At 41.9% G+C, this 16,933-nt stretch overlaps 1 protein-coding gene across 21 annotated transcripts in view; it reads left to right on the plus strand.

The window, feature by feature from the left end:
* The window catches only part of TENM4 (teneurin transmembrane protein 4), a 645,160-nt gene that overhangs the window by 520,334 nt on the left and 107,893 nt on the right, over positions 1–16,933 (plus strand). For 16 of the 21 annotated variants that reach the window (XM_046902783.1, XM_040646792.2, XM_040646975.2 and 13 more), the window contains 2 exons: positions 4,797–4,982; positions 11,151–11,177. In XM_046902783.1, the coding sequence (XP_046758739.1) occupies positions 4,797–4,982; positions 11,151–11,177 (213 nt within the window). The remainder of the gene's footprint in view (positions 1–4,796; positions 4,983–11,150; positions 11,178–16,933) is intronic. The other 5 variants (XM_040647002.2, XM_040647034.2, XM_040647301.2 and 2 more) reach the window with 1 other exon arrangement.

Genomic DNA, 16,933 nt, shown 5'->3' on the forward strand with positions numbered 1-16,933 from the left:
TTATGCACAAGCACTGCATCCTCACTAAGCTTAAATAGGCAGAGCAGTGTAATGCAGCCAGCCAGACTGTGAACACTAGTACAGGAGAATTAACAGCTTTCCTTCTCATTTGCTCACGTAGATCAGATGTTAGCTAATCATGTCCTCTAATTTTAACAATGGAATTGGGAAATGTACCAAAAAAGTACATCTTGTATTAAGAGCAGAGGTGGCAAATTCTGTCTCTGGGACTGACGGACTGAGGAGCGATTCACCTGTCCTCTTGCAAATCAGCCTCAGTAGCCTTCAGCTGCCCAAAAAGACCTGGATTCGAGTGCAAACTTAATCTGAAATCCATTTTTTTTTTTCATTTCTTTGAGTGCCACCAAATAAAGTAAAAGCTACTCAGGCAGTTTAATCACCTATGAGATATCTGTGAGCATTTGGGAGCTCCATGTTATAAGGGCTGATGCATACGGCACGATGCGTGTTGTAGGACTATTCATATTGAATGGTTCCCATTTATCTTTAAACTGGCAGCTAAATGGAAGATTCAGTTTTGAGAGTTCCTGGCTCCTGGTCCCCTGTCAGAAATAATTAAACTGCATTTTAGGGAGGCTGTCTTAAGTAGTTTGCTTCACAAGTGTTTTTCACAGCTGAGGTTCTCTATTACAGTTTTTGGGGCCTGGGAATGCATCCTACCTTATGTATCCCTTATATATGAGCTGTGGGTTCACAGCCTGGATCTTGCACTCTCTAGTGGGATGACTGGGGTCTCAGCAAGTGGGAGATGAACCCCCCAAACATCCCCAGCATTGCAGTTCTGGATTGGGCTCAGATCTTGTTGCAGGCCTTCAGCACGTGGCCTCAGCCTGTTCACTGACAGCACACTGAGAAATGGTTCAGCTGAGGTGTAAACATCCTCATGGGTTTTCCATCCCTTTTCATAGGATTGTCTCCACAGAGATTCTGCCTTTCAGAAAGTACTTTTCTTTCATTTAATCTTTTCACCATTTTTGAATGTCACTCCATTATCCTAGTTTCACACCTTTAAATAACTCCAAGAAGGCTTCTGAATATCACTCAAAATAGCTTCCTTTTGTCCCTGCTTTTTCTTTCTTTTTTTTTTTTCCCAGCCTGTAGATATCTTATCTTCCATGAGCTGTCATCTCCCTGACAGACAGGACACAAGACATCAGGATATCCAGGAGGTCCTGTGCTGGTCACAGAGTTCACACGTACATGCAGACCCATCACTTTGCTTCTTTATGTCTTGTTTGTCTGTGAAAATGGAAATAACAAAATATATTAAAAAAAAAGATATCCACTATCATTCAAACTGATTAATATCCCTGCACAGGAGAGAAAATGTTGAATAGGCAGCAGTAAAGTCTTTAAAATGTTATTGTGGACTTTTGGAGTCAAAAGGGGAGAAGCCCTCCAAGTTGCCAGTTTTCCTGCCCACCCCTGGAGATATTTTGTCTCCTTGGAATTTCAGAGCTTCACAATCAGCAATGGAGATTATTTTCTCTGCACATCAGTGGGCTTGACCAATGCCAGCGGTATTGTCATTTTAATCAGAGGACCTGCAGGTCAAAGCTGAGGAACGGGACATAACAAAGATGAGAAGTAACTGAGATAGTGTCCTCTATGTTGCTTGGTGAACTGACAGCAAGCAAAATTGTGTGTTTTCTGGTGTTCGAAAATGGAGGTCCAAAGGGATCTTATCAATGTCCATATATCTCTGTGGGAGGTGCTGGGAGGACAGAGCCCAGATCTGCACGGTGCGGCCCACAGGCCCCGGGCACAGCCTGGAGCCCAGGAGGCCTCTCAGCACACCAGGCCGCACTGCTGTGCGCAGTGAGCAATGAGGGGCTGGGGGCTGCTCCTGGGGGAGCTCCAGAAGCCCTTGATGTGGTGCTGGGCACCCTGCTCTGGGTGTCTGGGCTGGGACACTGAGGTGCCTCCAGCCTTAAATGTTCTGTGATTCTGTGAATTTGAGGTATAAATTTCAGCACACATGAATTAAAGAATGCAAACCAGTAAGCTGAGGAGCTGCTCCAATCCAACACTAGAGCAATCCCATAGTGAGACTGATAAGGAGCAGTAGAGACCACAGCAATACTTTTTTGATTTGGGTTGAAGTACCAGCAGTCTCAAACTGTACTTTTTTGAGGCGTTTCTTCTCAGCTTGTTGGAATTTTAGCATCATAAATCTAGCTTTCAATTTTATATCTGCTGTTTTCTTTATCCTCCCCCAGATTTTGTTCATCAGGCCAGCCAAGGAAAACGAACTTTTTTTTCCAGTGCAGCTTTAGTACTACAGTAACTGACACATCCTATACATTCACATACCACCCTGATCAGCCCACTCTCCATTGCATTGCTGTCTGGCAGCCAGGGAGAACGACAGAAAGCTCACGTCTGGGCTGCAGCCCTTGAATGAGCCAGTGATTGAACCATCCCTTATGTTTGTAATGGGCATGGTAGTAGGATATTACCTCCCTCACCTCTAGGAGCTGTGAAAATCAGTGTCTCAACACCAAATGCAAAGTAAAAACTTACAAAAGCAACACTGGAGTCCTTCTGCGCAAATGACTTAAGCATTTCACAGTGTAACTTTGACTGTCTTCCAATGAGGTTTATGTTAGATTCTCTTACATTTAGTCAGCAAGTAGTATTTGCAAAATATTGCCTCGCATCCATGATTTAAGCATCTAAGGAGCCCAGATATTTTTGCAAGTTTAACCCTCATGGGAAAGCAAAGTTCTCAGTGTCCTAAATACATTTGAACTCCACAGTTCGTTCATTGCAGATTTGCATACTTAGTAACAAGTGTCTAAGAGCATTTGGAGGCATCTGAGCTACTGCAGCAAAAGGAGTTGGACTAGACGAGCTTTAAGGGTCCCTTCCAACTCAAAAGACTCTGTGATACTATGAATTTGTCTGAGAAAGGTTCTGCCACCCTGAGCTGAAGTAAGCAGAAATTACATATTGTGTTTGTGTTGCATTTGGAAAATGAGACTTTTTCCAGACATGCAAAGCATTGCTATCATTACTCTCACAGTCCATCTCAGCATGAGGGGCTGAAGATTTTGCAGCCCTCTCCTATGGGCTGGTGCAAAACTTTCAGGGAAGGGTATGTTCCAACCCCACTGTGTGTCAAACTCCCTGAGCAGCCCAAGCTTCCTGCTACTGGTGGTATTAATTAGCAAAACACTAATGCAAACCTATGGAAGGCTGAATTTCAGTCAGGTGTGATGTTAATGCAGGCTGAGTAGTTTTGAATATTTTATGTGCAGCCAGTGACCTGAAGTAAATGTCTTGTATAATACCAGTCTCCCCACCATCACAAGCCTCGAGGCCTGAGTTCTGTGCTTAGTACGCTCTGAGGCACAAAGAGAGGCACTGGGGATGGGCTGGCACAGACAGCGTCTGAGATATTCACTCTGGGGAAACAAGAGTGGGAGAAAAAGAGAGAAAACGTGTTCTGCAGGGTACCCTAGCACCCCTTCATGGGCCTTCAGCCCAGCTCTGCTCAAAATTTTGTCTCTTCACATCTTCTCTCCATTCTCCTCAAAGGAAACTGTGTCCCTGCCATATACAATCTATAAATGGCTCAGTCAAGCTATGGGTTTGAATACAAATCATTTGGGAGAGTTTACCCCAGTTTAGATGCAGAAGTCAGAGAGGAGGAGGATTACTGAAATGCCATTGGGATTGAAAACAGGAGAGTGCAGTCTGCATATGAGGTTGCAAGTGAGCAGCCAGGTGATGAGAAAAAGAAATAAAATCATTTCATTTAACCAGTGGTATAACACCATGTCGGTATTTGGTTGTAATTTTTTCAGTAAAATCAGTGCTATGTAGTGGCAGTAACAGATGCTTTAACATGGGTATCTGTTCTCCACCAGACCTCAGTTTTTCCAGACAAGTACAGTGCAGATGAAACACAGTGCACTTCCCCAAATCCATGCCAAGGCCTTACAAGATTTTAGCCAAATGCTTGGTTCTGGGTCAAAATTTTATGCATATCTGTTTCATGGTGCTCACTGGGGCTCACAGAAGACTGGAAAGGCCAGCACCTCTGAAAAGTCAACGTCCTTGAGATCTTCTCTTTTTAGGAGATGATGACTGAAATACCCAGTCCTGACTCCCTTCTTCCATTAACTCCAATAAGACATGGGAACAAGCACCATCCTACAAGCCCCAGTTCATGTAGCTCATGAAAAGAGCATGGAGGTACCTCCAGATCCCTGAGAAGGGATTTTTAATGGGGTGGTAGGAGAACAGAGATGGAGCAGATGAGCATACTCAGCATAAATAGCAATATTGTGTATTAATATTAAACAGAGAAAGGATTTAATGAATCCCATCCCCAGAACCGCGGGTTAACAAGCCATAAACAGTCTCTGCCAGCACTTAACTTCAGCATCAGTGGTTTATCAGCACATTGTTTCCACACTTAACCAAACTTTAATTAAATGTGACTTTTGTTCTGCTTGTTGGAAGAGCTTTCCCCTTTGGATTTGGTGATCACAAAAGCTCGAGGAGTGCAAGAGGATAAGAAAGCAAATAGGGGGATCAATCACAGCAGACCTCTGCAATCCACATCCCTTCTTTTTTTTGTAATATACTTATTAGATTCTTATTGTCTGGAAGGATTAGTGTTACGGGCTCCAGGAATTCCTTTCATTGCCCCGTAAGGCGAGGTAGTGAAGTGTGGCTGCTTTTCTTCACAATAACATTCTGGATTTTCCCCCCTCTCCCTTCTCTCCACCCTTATCCCCTCCTCTCTCTTCTCTCCTCTCCCACAGAGATTTGTGCAGCAGACTGCGGAGGACACGGAGTTTGCGTCGGAGGCACCTGCCGCTGCGAGGAGGGCTGGATGGGCACAGCCTGTGATCAACGAGCGTGTCACCCACGCTGCAATGAGCACGGGACATGCCGGGATGGCAAGTGTGAATGCAGCCCAGGCTGGAACGGAGAGCACTGCACTATTGGTAGGGAGAAAGAAAAACCGACTGCTTTTCAAAGAGTAATCGATGATCAGGGAGGAGGAAAGACGCATGCTTAATTAAATATGTGTGACTTAGTGTAGCATGAGCACCTTTGTTCTTGGATTTCAAGTTCTGACATCATACATTTTCACGTGGGAGCAAAATGTCCTTTCATTTGTTGATGACATGGTGATATGTGTTTTTTATTATCAGACTCGAAGTACACCTACGTGGTGTCTGATCTGAAGACAAGCTGTCAAATGGCAGCTAGGTGCTTTCTGAACATCCCGTTTTGCCTTTCTGTGGCCTTCAAGACTTCTCCCTAGTATGTTGGCAGCTTAGAAACATGCTTCTGTTTTGAAGCTTTCTTTCCCTTAATTTGCTTCATTATTTGCACTGCCACTTTGCTTGGAAGCTGCAGTTGGGCAGTTCTGCCTGGTATTGAATGTTGCCTTGCATGCCCCCTGTCTGCTCTGCTACCTTTCTAACCATTTTGTTGTCCCCTCTATTTGGTTCTGTATTCCTCATGCACCTGGCGCTTACCTTGAGCTTGCAGTCGCATGTCTATTTTTATTAGGTACCACCAATATACTGAAATCATGCAAGAAACGCAGTTCTTACATTAAGCAGTTTGCAGCATCATTAATGAATGGGCTTCTGTTTGCCTTCCTCCTTCATTTCTTAACTCTCTGATGCACTTCCGATTTTTCCTTTTCTTCTGACTGTCACACGCTCAAACACTTTAGTCTCCATTCCATAGTCACACTACAAAATCAGGAGCATTATAACTCCCCAGATACTGTTTGTTTTACATTAATGGAAAACTAATTGAGTTGATCCAGTTCCACTGTCAATAATGCCTTTGTGGACCTGAAGAAACTCAGTCAACTTTTTAGAAGAGTTATTTCAAAGTGAGAATTCTTCTCCAGGCACTTTGTTTTAATCAGCTTTTGAAAGATAAGAAAATCTGCTCTTACATGGCATTCCTCATGCGGTGATACTTATAAATCACACTGCAACAGAATTAACCACTAGCAATACCTGGGCAGAAGTTGACATAGTTATCCCTGCAGTTGATCAACTCAGTTGCATGTAGTCATCCACTGGTGTTGCTTGAACATCAGGTAAGCTTGCACACATAAAGGCAGGCGGGAAATGAAGCCTGATCACAGTATTTTAATTCCAGCATTAGGATAATGGTTCAAACCATATCTGTGGCTCGATTCCACTTATCATTTATTTATGCTAATGTCACCCTACCGCATTATGGTCTCCACATGCATCCCTTAATGAAAAATATCTAGCTCTAAAAACTTCCTCTGTCTCATTAGACGTTACATTCTTTCTGCTTTCTTGTCTATGTCCTTAACAGCTTTCATTTCTTTTCATGAGGAAGGCATAAAAAAAAAAAACAAAAAAACCTCTCTTAAATGACTTCAGAATGAAAAGGGAGCAGGCCTGTGTTAATTGGAATCCTGTGTTTTTGTAATATTATTTTATAGCCTTGTGTTCAAGCACTTTGATTTGGAAAGCTACACAGATTCATGAAAGGGTTTTAAAAGAAAAAAGAAATGTTCAGCAAAAGGCACCAAATCCAGGGGACAATTTTATGTGAAAGGCATTTATGCACACAAAGCCTGATTCATTCCCTCAGTGCCATTTTATTAGTTCTCTTGCAAAACCAAAATGCCACTAGTTTAGTGTATGATATTTCTCCACGCCTCTGATATGCCTGGGCTGATTTCAAACAACAAGCTTTTATCTTTCCTGGTAATTAAATTTACCCCATTATTTTTGCTATTCCTCACTCTTAACATAAAGAGTCCTTGTTATCCTGGGAAAGGCCAGCACTGCAATGCAGTCAGCACTGAGATTGGTGCACACTGTCATTATGAATGGTGCTACCTTCCTATTGCAGTGCTGTATTGGGTTCAGAATCACCCTTTAATACTCAGAGTGCTGGAGCAGTTCCATTTATTTTCACTCCCCCTCCCTCCTCATCTTCTTGCATGGTAATTTAGCAACAGATCTGTACAGCTTCATACCTCTGACGATGTAAACTGTATTTCCTACCGAATATTTCATTGATAAATGTGTAGAATGTAAGGGAGATTTGGCAAAGCCATAAATACCCAAGAAAACTGAGTAGCTTTGGAAGGAGTAATAAGTAATATTGGCACAGATGAAAGGACATTGACTTGGTATTACGTACATGAAGTGTGTGGAAAGCATTCCCTTGTCCCTGTGTAATTTCCCTGCATGACAACTTGTTCTGTTGATAGTAATTCCTTCTATGTCTGTGTCATGGCCCAGTTTGCTCTAGCACTGACAAGCATAAAACCCCATTGCTGAAGTGACACTTTTACAGTATTGCCATGTGTGGAGGTAACATGGTAGAAATGGATGATACCAGTAAAGTAGACTTCTTCCATTTCCTGTTGAGCATGTTTGAGAGTAAGAAATCCTTTTGTTTTGTAGGTCATAGGAGGCTCTTTCTTATGGTGTACAAGGGAACTGTGATCCCGGTGGATTAATTCTGTTTGCTCATACAAAGTCATGTTACCAAATATACTAGCTTGATTGCTCACATTCAGAGATTTCATTAGACAAACCCCAGTTAATTCCCAACCAGGAAATTGATGCAGAAGCGTGCATTCATCATTCTAACTCAGCAAACTTAGCACATCCAGGCATAAGGGTAGAACAGAAAGTTGATTATAGAACTGCAGGAAGCCTGAAACCCAGCAGAATGGTTCAATTGGTTTACTCTAATATTTTAAAGGAGAAAACATCATTACAATACCCATTATACAAGGCACCTGTGTTGGGCTCTCCAGCATATTTCAAATTCCCTTCCACTTAGAAACACTGAAAGAATTTGACTTTCTTCTATTCCAGCCCAAAACATGCCAGCAACATCCAGGGAGCAGGGTGGGTTCTAGTTTAAAGGTGAAATCAACTCTCTCATTGGAGGGCCTGAAAGAGCAAATCAAAAGCCAGCTCTCTGGCAGGCTATTGTTTCACAAGAGGCACCACAGAAAATTCTCTGAGTAGAATAAACAACTCCAGAGGTTGTCCAGGGCCTCAGATTCCAGACAGTTGATGATACAGCCTGGAGAGTGCTCCAGGTGCTGCCGCAGAGGCACAACGTCAGGTTTAGTGAGCCTACCCTCAGTGGAGGTCTTGTACTGAATCTGATGTGAATCTCTCTGCATGATATTTTACCAGTAAACAAGCCTTGGTTCTTTGATTCCTATTAGGATTATTTGGAAATAAGGGCAGAAAGGGGTTCCCTGTGTACATACTTAAAGCAGAGCTGAGATATTCAGGGCCAGGACATGAGGCCTGAGCCAATGCTTGGAGTTCCATTGCTGCATCTGAACACTGTGGGGTCTCTCCAGAGCCCTAAGGGGCCAGCAGTGAGCTCTCCAAATACACACAGGTCCACATAGCAGGTTTTCAAAGCACCTCAGTGCCTAATTCCCATTGATCTCTGCAAAAAAGTGCTTGCACAACTCCTTTTGGAAATCTGGTCCTGGCATGTACACCTGATGTATGCAGTAAGAATGCCTAAACAGACAGACAGTTTGTCCACACAGGCTTCTGCTTATGATGCCATTAAGCTACTTTTTGGTTGACTTAGCAAAACTCTGATTTTTGAGAAATCTGCCTTTTCCAATTTGCCTTTCATCAGTCTTCTTGCATAAACAGTCACACATGTTCTGAATAGCTGGGCTTGTAATCGTTGCCCTCTGGTTCTGCTCAAGCAGCTGGAATCCAGACAAAGCACACTGCAGGTGGATTCTGCTCTCTTTTCCCAGTTTTCTAACAAGTCACTCATGCCTTTTAAAGTAGTTTGGTCTATGTGCAGCCCAGCATAAAATAAGCCCACATGTTTGGGGTGGCCTTAGCCCAATAGTAGATGCTCAACTCTCTGCAGCACACACCATATCCAGAGAAGAATCTGAGCTGGGCTGGACCTCTGACACCCACCTTTTTTTTTTATGGGATGGGCACCTCCGGGCAATAGAAAGCCATGGTTATAACTTGCAATGGAAAATAGGACCTTGCAGCTTTGTTCCAACATGATTTTGCATAAGCTAGAGGTAGAATCACACAATCATAGAACCACAGAATTGTTTGAGTTGGGTGGGACCTTTAAAGGTCACCGAGTCCAACTCCCCTGCAATAAACAGGGAGAACACGTAATCTGGCCTTGAGTAGTTTGCCACCATGTTTGGCAGTGAGTATGAAGCACAGAACTTCAAAGATGATCTTTTCCCTGCCCCTCTGGCATAAACAACTTCTGCCTTCACTACTTTATCAGTGAAAGGCTTCTGCCTCCACTCCTTCAACTTTTCCCAATCTCAGTTTAACTCCTTCCTAATATATTTCAGATGAAACTAACCCAGACAGCTCAAATTGGAGAAATGAGCAGACTCATATGGAAAAATGGCAGCATGAGCTTCCCCAGTAATAGATCTGAAGGGACAGTGGCTTGCAGTGATGATGTGGAGCTGTGTGCAGCATCTTTGGGTGCAGAGGACATCATGGAAAAGTAGTACAGCTCTTCAACCTGTCCCACATGCCCACGGGTTTTCCAAAGGAGTTTCTGCAGATATAAAATGTTTTAGTGTAAGAATAGCACATGATTGAAAACTGTACAGGTTTAGAGAAGAGTCATGCTACAGCTGCATGGCCACGTGTGGAAAATTCCCTTACAAAGACTCTATTATTTTCCTATTGCATGATAACCCTGACACATTAATGACATGGTTGCCATGGGCAGCTGCCTCCCTTATCTTTATCTGCACAGTGTTAGCTGTTTGATTTTAGCATCCCAAAGAGAAGTTCCCAAGTGGATGGTGATCCTACACTTCCCGCATAGCAACTGCTGCATGAGTATGATTTGGGAACGTCATTCCCAATCCTCATAACTGCCCCACAGAAGGATCATAGAATCATAGAATGGCTTAGGTTGGAAGGGACCTTAAAGATCATCTAGCTCCAACATCCCTGCCCTGGGGATGAAAAGCAGTAGATCAGGCTGCCCAGGATCCCACCCAACCTGGCCTTGAATAGTTCTGTGGCCTCTCCACTTGCTTACCATAGTGCTTTGACCATTAAGGTTCCCACATGGAAAAAATTCTTGCAAGACTTCCCAGCTGATCAGTCTACATGAGCGAACAGAAAACAAAACTTTTTCTAGAGGTGCCAGGACACAACTGAGAAAGAGTGAGCAGAGAGTAGGCAAGCTTTACTTGAACAAGGGAAATAACATTTAAACAGAGAACAAAAGAGGGAAGAGCAAGACTTAGAGCCTCTCATTTATTATCAAGGACCAGCTGCTATTAGGAGAGTGAGTGCCGCTTGCTGGCGTGCATAGGGCTCACCCAGCCAAGACTCCCAGTTCCTGCTTGTGGCCTTGCCACCAGCTTTCTATTTGACCCCAGAAAAGCAATCAGAAATTCGTTTTCTAAATTAATGTTCCATGGGAATTGGGCACATGACTGCTCCCACCACATCTCAAACTTTCTTTTCTTTGCTGCATTCCTCCTTGGAACGAGTATATTAAGACCTACCTACCTGGTAAAACTGCCAAAAGGTTAATTTAGTGTTTGTAAAATAATTTGATCTTGGGGTAGAGGGTGCTGTGTAAACACAATATGTTCCCATTAAGAAGATCCAGGGAAAAGCCTCTGGTAAGGCCACAGGAGGACTGTGTGTCTTTGTGCAGAAAAGTGCAAGGCAATCAGGTGAGGTGGAGCTCTTTCAAATGATGAAAAGCAGTATAACAGGGGTAGACTGTTGCAAATGAGCAGAACATTAAAATATTCTGCCATACACACATATATATATTTATACATATATATATATGCATATATATATCAAAACACATAAATATATATATATATATATTTAACTTTACTGTTTCTCTTCCTGGTCTTAATGAGCAAAGATGACTGGATGCCTAAACATAGCCTTCTTGAGCTCCTTGACTGAGGAGGGCTGTGCTCCACCCTTCTCCTTTTTCTCTCCTCATTATCAAGGTTTTTCTTTCCATATCACAGCGAACTCTCCTTTGCCTTTCTAGCACCTGCACAGTCTCGTAGTAAGCCGCAATGCACTTATTCAATCCTACCTTAAATGTCCTGTCTTTTATCTCCCAAGCTCACTATCTGGATAAGGTAGTGAAAGGTATGCTCTTCCTTCCTATTTTTCCTATTGTCTTTGTGGTTTTCTTTTTTTTAAATGCACCGTGAACATGCTGTGTTGAGGTTGCATCTCTTCCTCATCGTCACCAAAATGCTCCCTAATGTCTGGAAGGGTGAACTTTCCAGTCATTTAGGTAGGAAGTACCTTTGTAAGTGCTGTGATCCTGTGTTAACATCATATCAGTGTTCCTACCCTTCCCCTTGTCCCTTCCCTCCCCTCCAAATCATCTCTCATCCTCACCCCTACTACCCAGGTAAGGCAAGTCAGGAGGAAACAAATACATCAGGAGCCCTGTACAGTGATGTGTTGTAATCAGTTGTCTATGATCCATTTTGTAACAAGCAGGTGAGTGTACTTTCTATGTGGAGTCTTCATATTTTTGAGCCATGACTGCCAAGTCTTACACGGGAACTTCAAATAGTTTTATATATATGTATATATATATATATTTATACAAAATGTTATAGCCTCAAAGCCTCTAGGTACACAAATTAACAAATTCTATTCAAATGAATGATGTTCTGTCAGTATACCCTCTAAAGAAATCCTACCCAATGTTCCTATTTTTGAAAAGTAAAGCAAGCTTAGGACCCAGGTCTTCTCAGTGGCAAAGATATGGTATTGAACTGCTATGGAGCAGAGGTACTGAGATCTTAGAAAAATCTCAGTTGTCTATTAGTCAGAGCAACAAGGTATATTAGTGTAGGATTTATAAATAAAAGTAGTTTCACTTGGCTTTCAAAAAATATTGAAGTAGCACACATCTAGTGAATGCAACAATCTGACAGTAAATGTGATTGGGTTGGACACCAATATCCTTCTACATGGCTGATTTGACACTAACAGCAACGCAGTGCTGACACCACGCAGCATCATATGTTTGCTGGTTAAACAAACCAAAAAATCAGATTGAACAAATCAGTTTCTTCCGTAGCGTTACTCTCCTTTTCAGGTTGTGAGCAATCAGGAATAGCAGCTGAGAGAAGCTGATGAAGAAGGACAGATACGCCAAAATATTTGTCCGGTGAACAGTTAAAATAAAATCTGCCATGTAAAGCTCTTGTTGTGAGACAAGCAACATGGTTGTCCTACTGAGTTCACTTCTCTGGATGAATTTACAGTCTAATGTTTCATGCTCTCATTGTGGCTTAAAAGAGGTTTCAGGTGCAATTGTAACCAGGGAAAAGCTTTAAGCAGACAAATATTAATGAATGTCCAAGGTTTAATTAATGAGACTCTTATCTTCAGTCTAATGTACAGCAAACAGCAATTTTCCTTGAACCACTGTTTATAGATCAGTGGATCATTCAGTGGTAGTTTTTTTTTCATTGCTTAGCATCAGTGAAATGTGCTTGACTCGACTTAAACCAGGAGAAAAATGATATTCGCCTTCTTAGATCAAGGAAAGATGGCCACTTTCTGTAGTCCTACAGAGAAATGGTGACATACATAGAGGAAGGTACAGGTCGGCACTAGGCAGTGTGAGCAGAACCTCCTGTTCATGTTCCACATCTCAGTGTTTTGCATTTCAAAACCCCAGGAGGTTTCCTTTTCATCTCGACTTGTATTGGAGAGGGCTGGGTCAAAAGGTAAGCACCAGGAGGATAGAACGGATGAGTAAGCAGTCTGTAGAGCTTGTGCCCAGGGATCTTCTGTACTCATTTGCCCTTTCAGTGGCTCAGTAAGTCTTACGTAGCTGTCACTTCCCCTCTGGATAGCCTTTTAACTTACCTTTACACCCAAGAATAAAGACACGTTGTATTTAGTGAGTACTGCAAGTGGGTAACAGCTTAGGCAACATGCTAAGAACAACGATCGTATCTTACAGTACATGGCCTCTTTTGGAAAGATTAGCAACAGCTGAAACATTAAAAGTACATGCTTTTTACTTGGCTGACTTCATGGTGTGCATTTTTCAAAACTAAATTACTCATGCTCTTTTGGCTTTCTTAATTATTAACATCTTTTGGGTTGAAATCCCTTCCCAGTAATCCCGTGTTGTCAAGAGTGAGCCTGATTTACTGCTGGGTCTTTCCTACAGCTTTACAATAAACCAGTAAATCAGACAAGATACAGAATTGTTTCTAAATTGGAGGGCAAGTTTCAAGAGCAGACATCAGTGGGATTAAGCTGAGAAGGTACAACTAGGACTGCAATAGAGTGCTCGAATCTAAGGCTTAATTAATACCAGTAATGCTTAAAATGAAAATAGGTACCTAATATTAAAGATGTATGGTTTTAGAGAGAGCTCCTCCATTCAGAATGCTATTGGAACTGCCAGAACATCAATATATTTAATTTCTATTGCTGTGGATCCATTGTCACACTTAAGAAATAACAGCATTAATGCTGTTGGGGTGGATGACAGCTAGTCTGAAAGGTAAAGATTCTGAACAGCTGCCTCCGTCTGAATTCAGAGATGACTGCAAGGTCACTTTCTGTTCTGAGTAGCAGTGAGAACTCGAAGTCAGTTCCTCCATTTCTGCAGTTGGAAACAGTGGGAGCTCTGGCAAGTCACTTCTTATTCTTCATCTTTCAGGAGCCATCTGATGAAAGCTCTCTTGATAGCCACCAGTTTAGGAGTTGGGTGTTTTTCGGGACACTTTAACAGGTTTTCGTAATCTGTAGAGATCCCGTGATGTTTCACTCATCCCCTTCAGTTCCAAAGAACTTGGGATCATAAAATCATTAAGGTTGGAGGAGACCATAAACTCCAAATTCTGCAGATACCTTACTGAGGTTTGTTCCCTCAAGGTGCAGGTGTTTGCATCTTCACGTGTTCCATTCAGCCAGATCCCACTCATTTCAGAGCCACTAATCTATTGAGACTCACTAGATCATCCATTAAGAATCCTTTCTTAAGGTGAAGGGAGGTTTCTCTCTTTGGTGATAGAGGACTGACAAAAGTAATAAAATTGTTGTCTACCAACACTTTAAGAGCAGAAATAGGAAAGTCTTACATATTTAAGTCCAATTTCAAGTGGCAGTGAGCCTTAGCATGAAAAAAAACTTGCCATTAAACATTGTTTTTAATTGTACTAATTAGAGAAAGCCTTAACTGTACAGTTCATTAAGAGCAGACTGCTTTACCACCAGTCTTAATCTTAGAAGTGGCACCATCATTTCTGACTGTGGTGACTGTCTCCTTTGACAGTTTTTCTTGGCTAGTTCAAAATTTGTCCACTTTTTGTAATGCTTCCCTGCTCTGTTATTTTCTCTTGCATGGCAGACCTGACGTCTTTGTGAGTGTCTCACAGTATCAGCAGTGCTTTCATGTGCTTCAGTTAGAAAGTCACATAAAAGGCTTCTTCCCCCTCAGAAAGCCCTATTCATGTATTTAATTATCTTAGTCACTCAAATAGAGTTAACAGACACAAACAGGAGTACTGGATCATTAGCGACTCTAGCTATGAGAAATCAGAGCTGCAAGATTATCACAGAGTCATAGAATCATTTGAGTTGCAAGGGACCCTAAAAGATCATCTCATCCAACTCCCCTCCATGGTGCTATAAATCTGGGAAGGTTGAGCCACCCTGCTGTGTTGATGTTCAGAAGCGCTTTGGAGATACAGTGATCTTTTTCCTTTATTACCCAGCACAGGTGAAATGGATCAATTTAATTTGTGTCACCTTTTCTACTAGTGCTTTCAAGAGTACTGTTTGTGAAATGTGGAATACTGTGTGTTCTACCTCTAGTAGTGGTAGTGAAGGTCAAGTTTGTATGCAGCAGAACTGCTTAGAAATAGTAATACTTTCTAAGTCCATTCTTCTAGATATGTTGACCTGCATATCGATATTAATTTCTAACCTGCTGACTCTACGAGTCCTCTGACAGCACTGTTCAATTGTGTTGCTTTCTATTAATGATTTCCTTTGTCATTACTTATGAAAACTGTCCTCCTACTGTACTACCACATGGGGCAGGTACAACTTAGTCTTCAAAACACTGATACTTTGCTGCAACTTTTGTATTCGTGGACCTGTGAAGAAGAGGTCATTTCATTGGGAAATAGCTATCTCTGACTCCTTGGAAGAGGTTTTTCTCATTAGGAACTGGAGTTGGCTCTCTTACTGATGGGAGGAGGCAAACTCACTCTCTAGACTGGGAAGATGGCAAGGCAGTGGGTAATGGCCTTACAGAGGGAGTCATCCCACAGTAGGTACCTGCAGCTTGTATCTCAGCTAGTGACTCTAGATTCCCTTAACAGTCAAGGAGGAGAGTGGACAGTTTGTAAGATTATCTTACAAACATTATCTTACGTTATCTTACAAGATGCCGTCTTCTTTCTTTCCTCTCCTAAATGGTGTTTTCCCTCTGTTTGCCTTCTGATATGATTGATTTAATTTCTCTGAGTCCGGTTGAAGAAGTTCAGCAGGAAATCATGGAACTCCATTCAAATAGCCCAAAACCCATCTCACACATGGAGAAGGGCAACCCCATCGTACAGAATTTTATATATATATCAGTGAGGCTTCTTTGCCTTAATCATTCCACTGGGAGGTTATCCCAAAACTTTATTCCTTTGATCCGGATAAATGTGGTTGTTTTTTTCCCCCCTTTCTAATTTCCAGCCAGAAATCATTCATGCTTGGTTTAGGTCCATTTGTTCTTATGCCAGCATTATTCTCTTTAGCTTAAATAGCTGTTTTCCTTCTCACTGTTTATCTGTTTCATGAATTTGTGGAAAACAATCATAATCTTTTCAGCATTTGCTATTCTAGAGTGTACAAATCAAACTCTTCTCATTTCCTCAGAGGCAGGAGGTGGCTCTGTACTAATTATATCAGACTTCTTCTGCCACTCCACAACCTCACCTCCCTAAGTGGGAAGTGAGAAAGTGGAGAATCATTTCTATGATTCTTTCTTTTGATATCTTCCTTCCGAAAATTAAGTAATGCAAAATATACTTAAAAGAAAGAAGTTAAAATAAATTTCCTCTGAATTTTCATCGTAGCCCTAACTTAAACTATTCGCAGCTCTTGGATCTACCCCTGTATAACATAAGACTGAGCTCACAGTTCCATTGTGTTTAGCTACAAGAAAGAATTTCTGAAACCCATCTTCCCACTCCAAAGACTGAACTTTGCTTGTTGGGTTAAAAGTCAGGTGCTATCCAACCTTTCTCCTCTCATACTTTTAGAGTGGTCTCTTCAAGTTCTCATTGCCCATTTCTCTTAGATTCTCACTTCACTCCTGCCAAGACAGCACTACCACCCCTTTTCAAGGAGAGTCCTGCTTAGTCTCTGCAGTGGCAAGATAGATAGAAAAGAATTTTTAGGGTAGGTTATGAAGAGTCCAACTGATGCAGTAGAGCAGTAAATCACAAAGTGTGCTCAATGGTGATGCAGTATTGTCATTGCAGAACTGAGCTGCCAACTACTGAAGTGATGCAGAACACACATAAACTGATTTCATCAGCTTTCTCCAGAGGCTTTTGTCTGCACACATCTAATCTGATTTATAAAGAGGGGGAAAGTGGCAAATCCCAACTATCAGGATGGGGGCCTATCCAAATGGAATTTATCTGCTCTGAAGTGGGATTACCTACCTGCCTAAGTAAACTTCAGCAAGTCCTTTTAACAAGTAATGAGATTCTTCCTCTCATTTTCCAAAAAGGCTGAAAGGGAGTAAAGGGAACAAACTAATAAATTAGCTCTAGCGTGGAAAAAGAATCACATTAAATGCTTAGAAGTTTGGCACTGTTGTAGATAACTGAAGGCACAGTATTAAAATGGAG

The sequence above is a fragment of the Gallus gallus genome, chromosome 1 (genome assembly GCF_016699485.2).
Source record: "Gallus gallus isolate bGalGal1 chromosome 1, bGalGal1.mat.broiler.GRCg7b, whole genome shotgun sequence".
NCBI classification, from domain to species: Eukaryota; Metazoa; Chordata; class Aves; order Galliformes; family Phasianidae; genus Gallus; species Gallus gallus.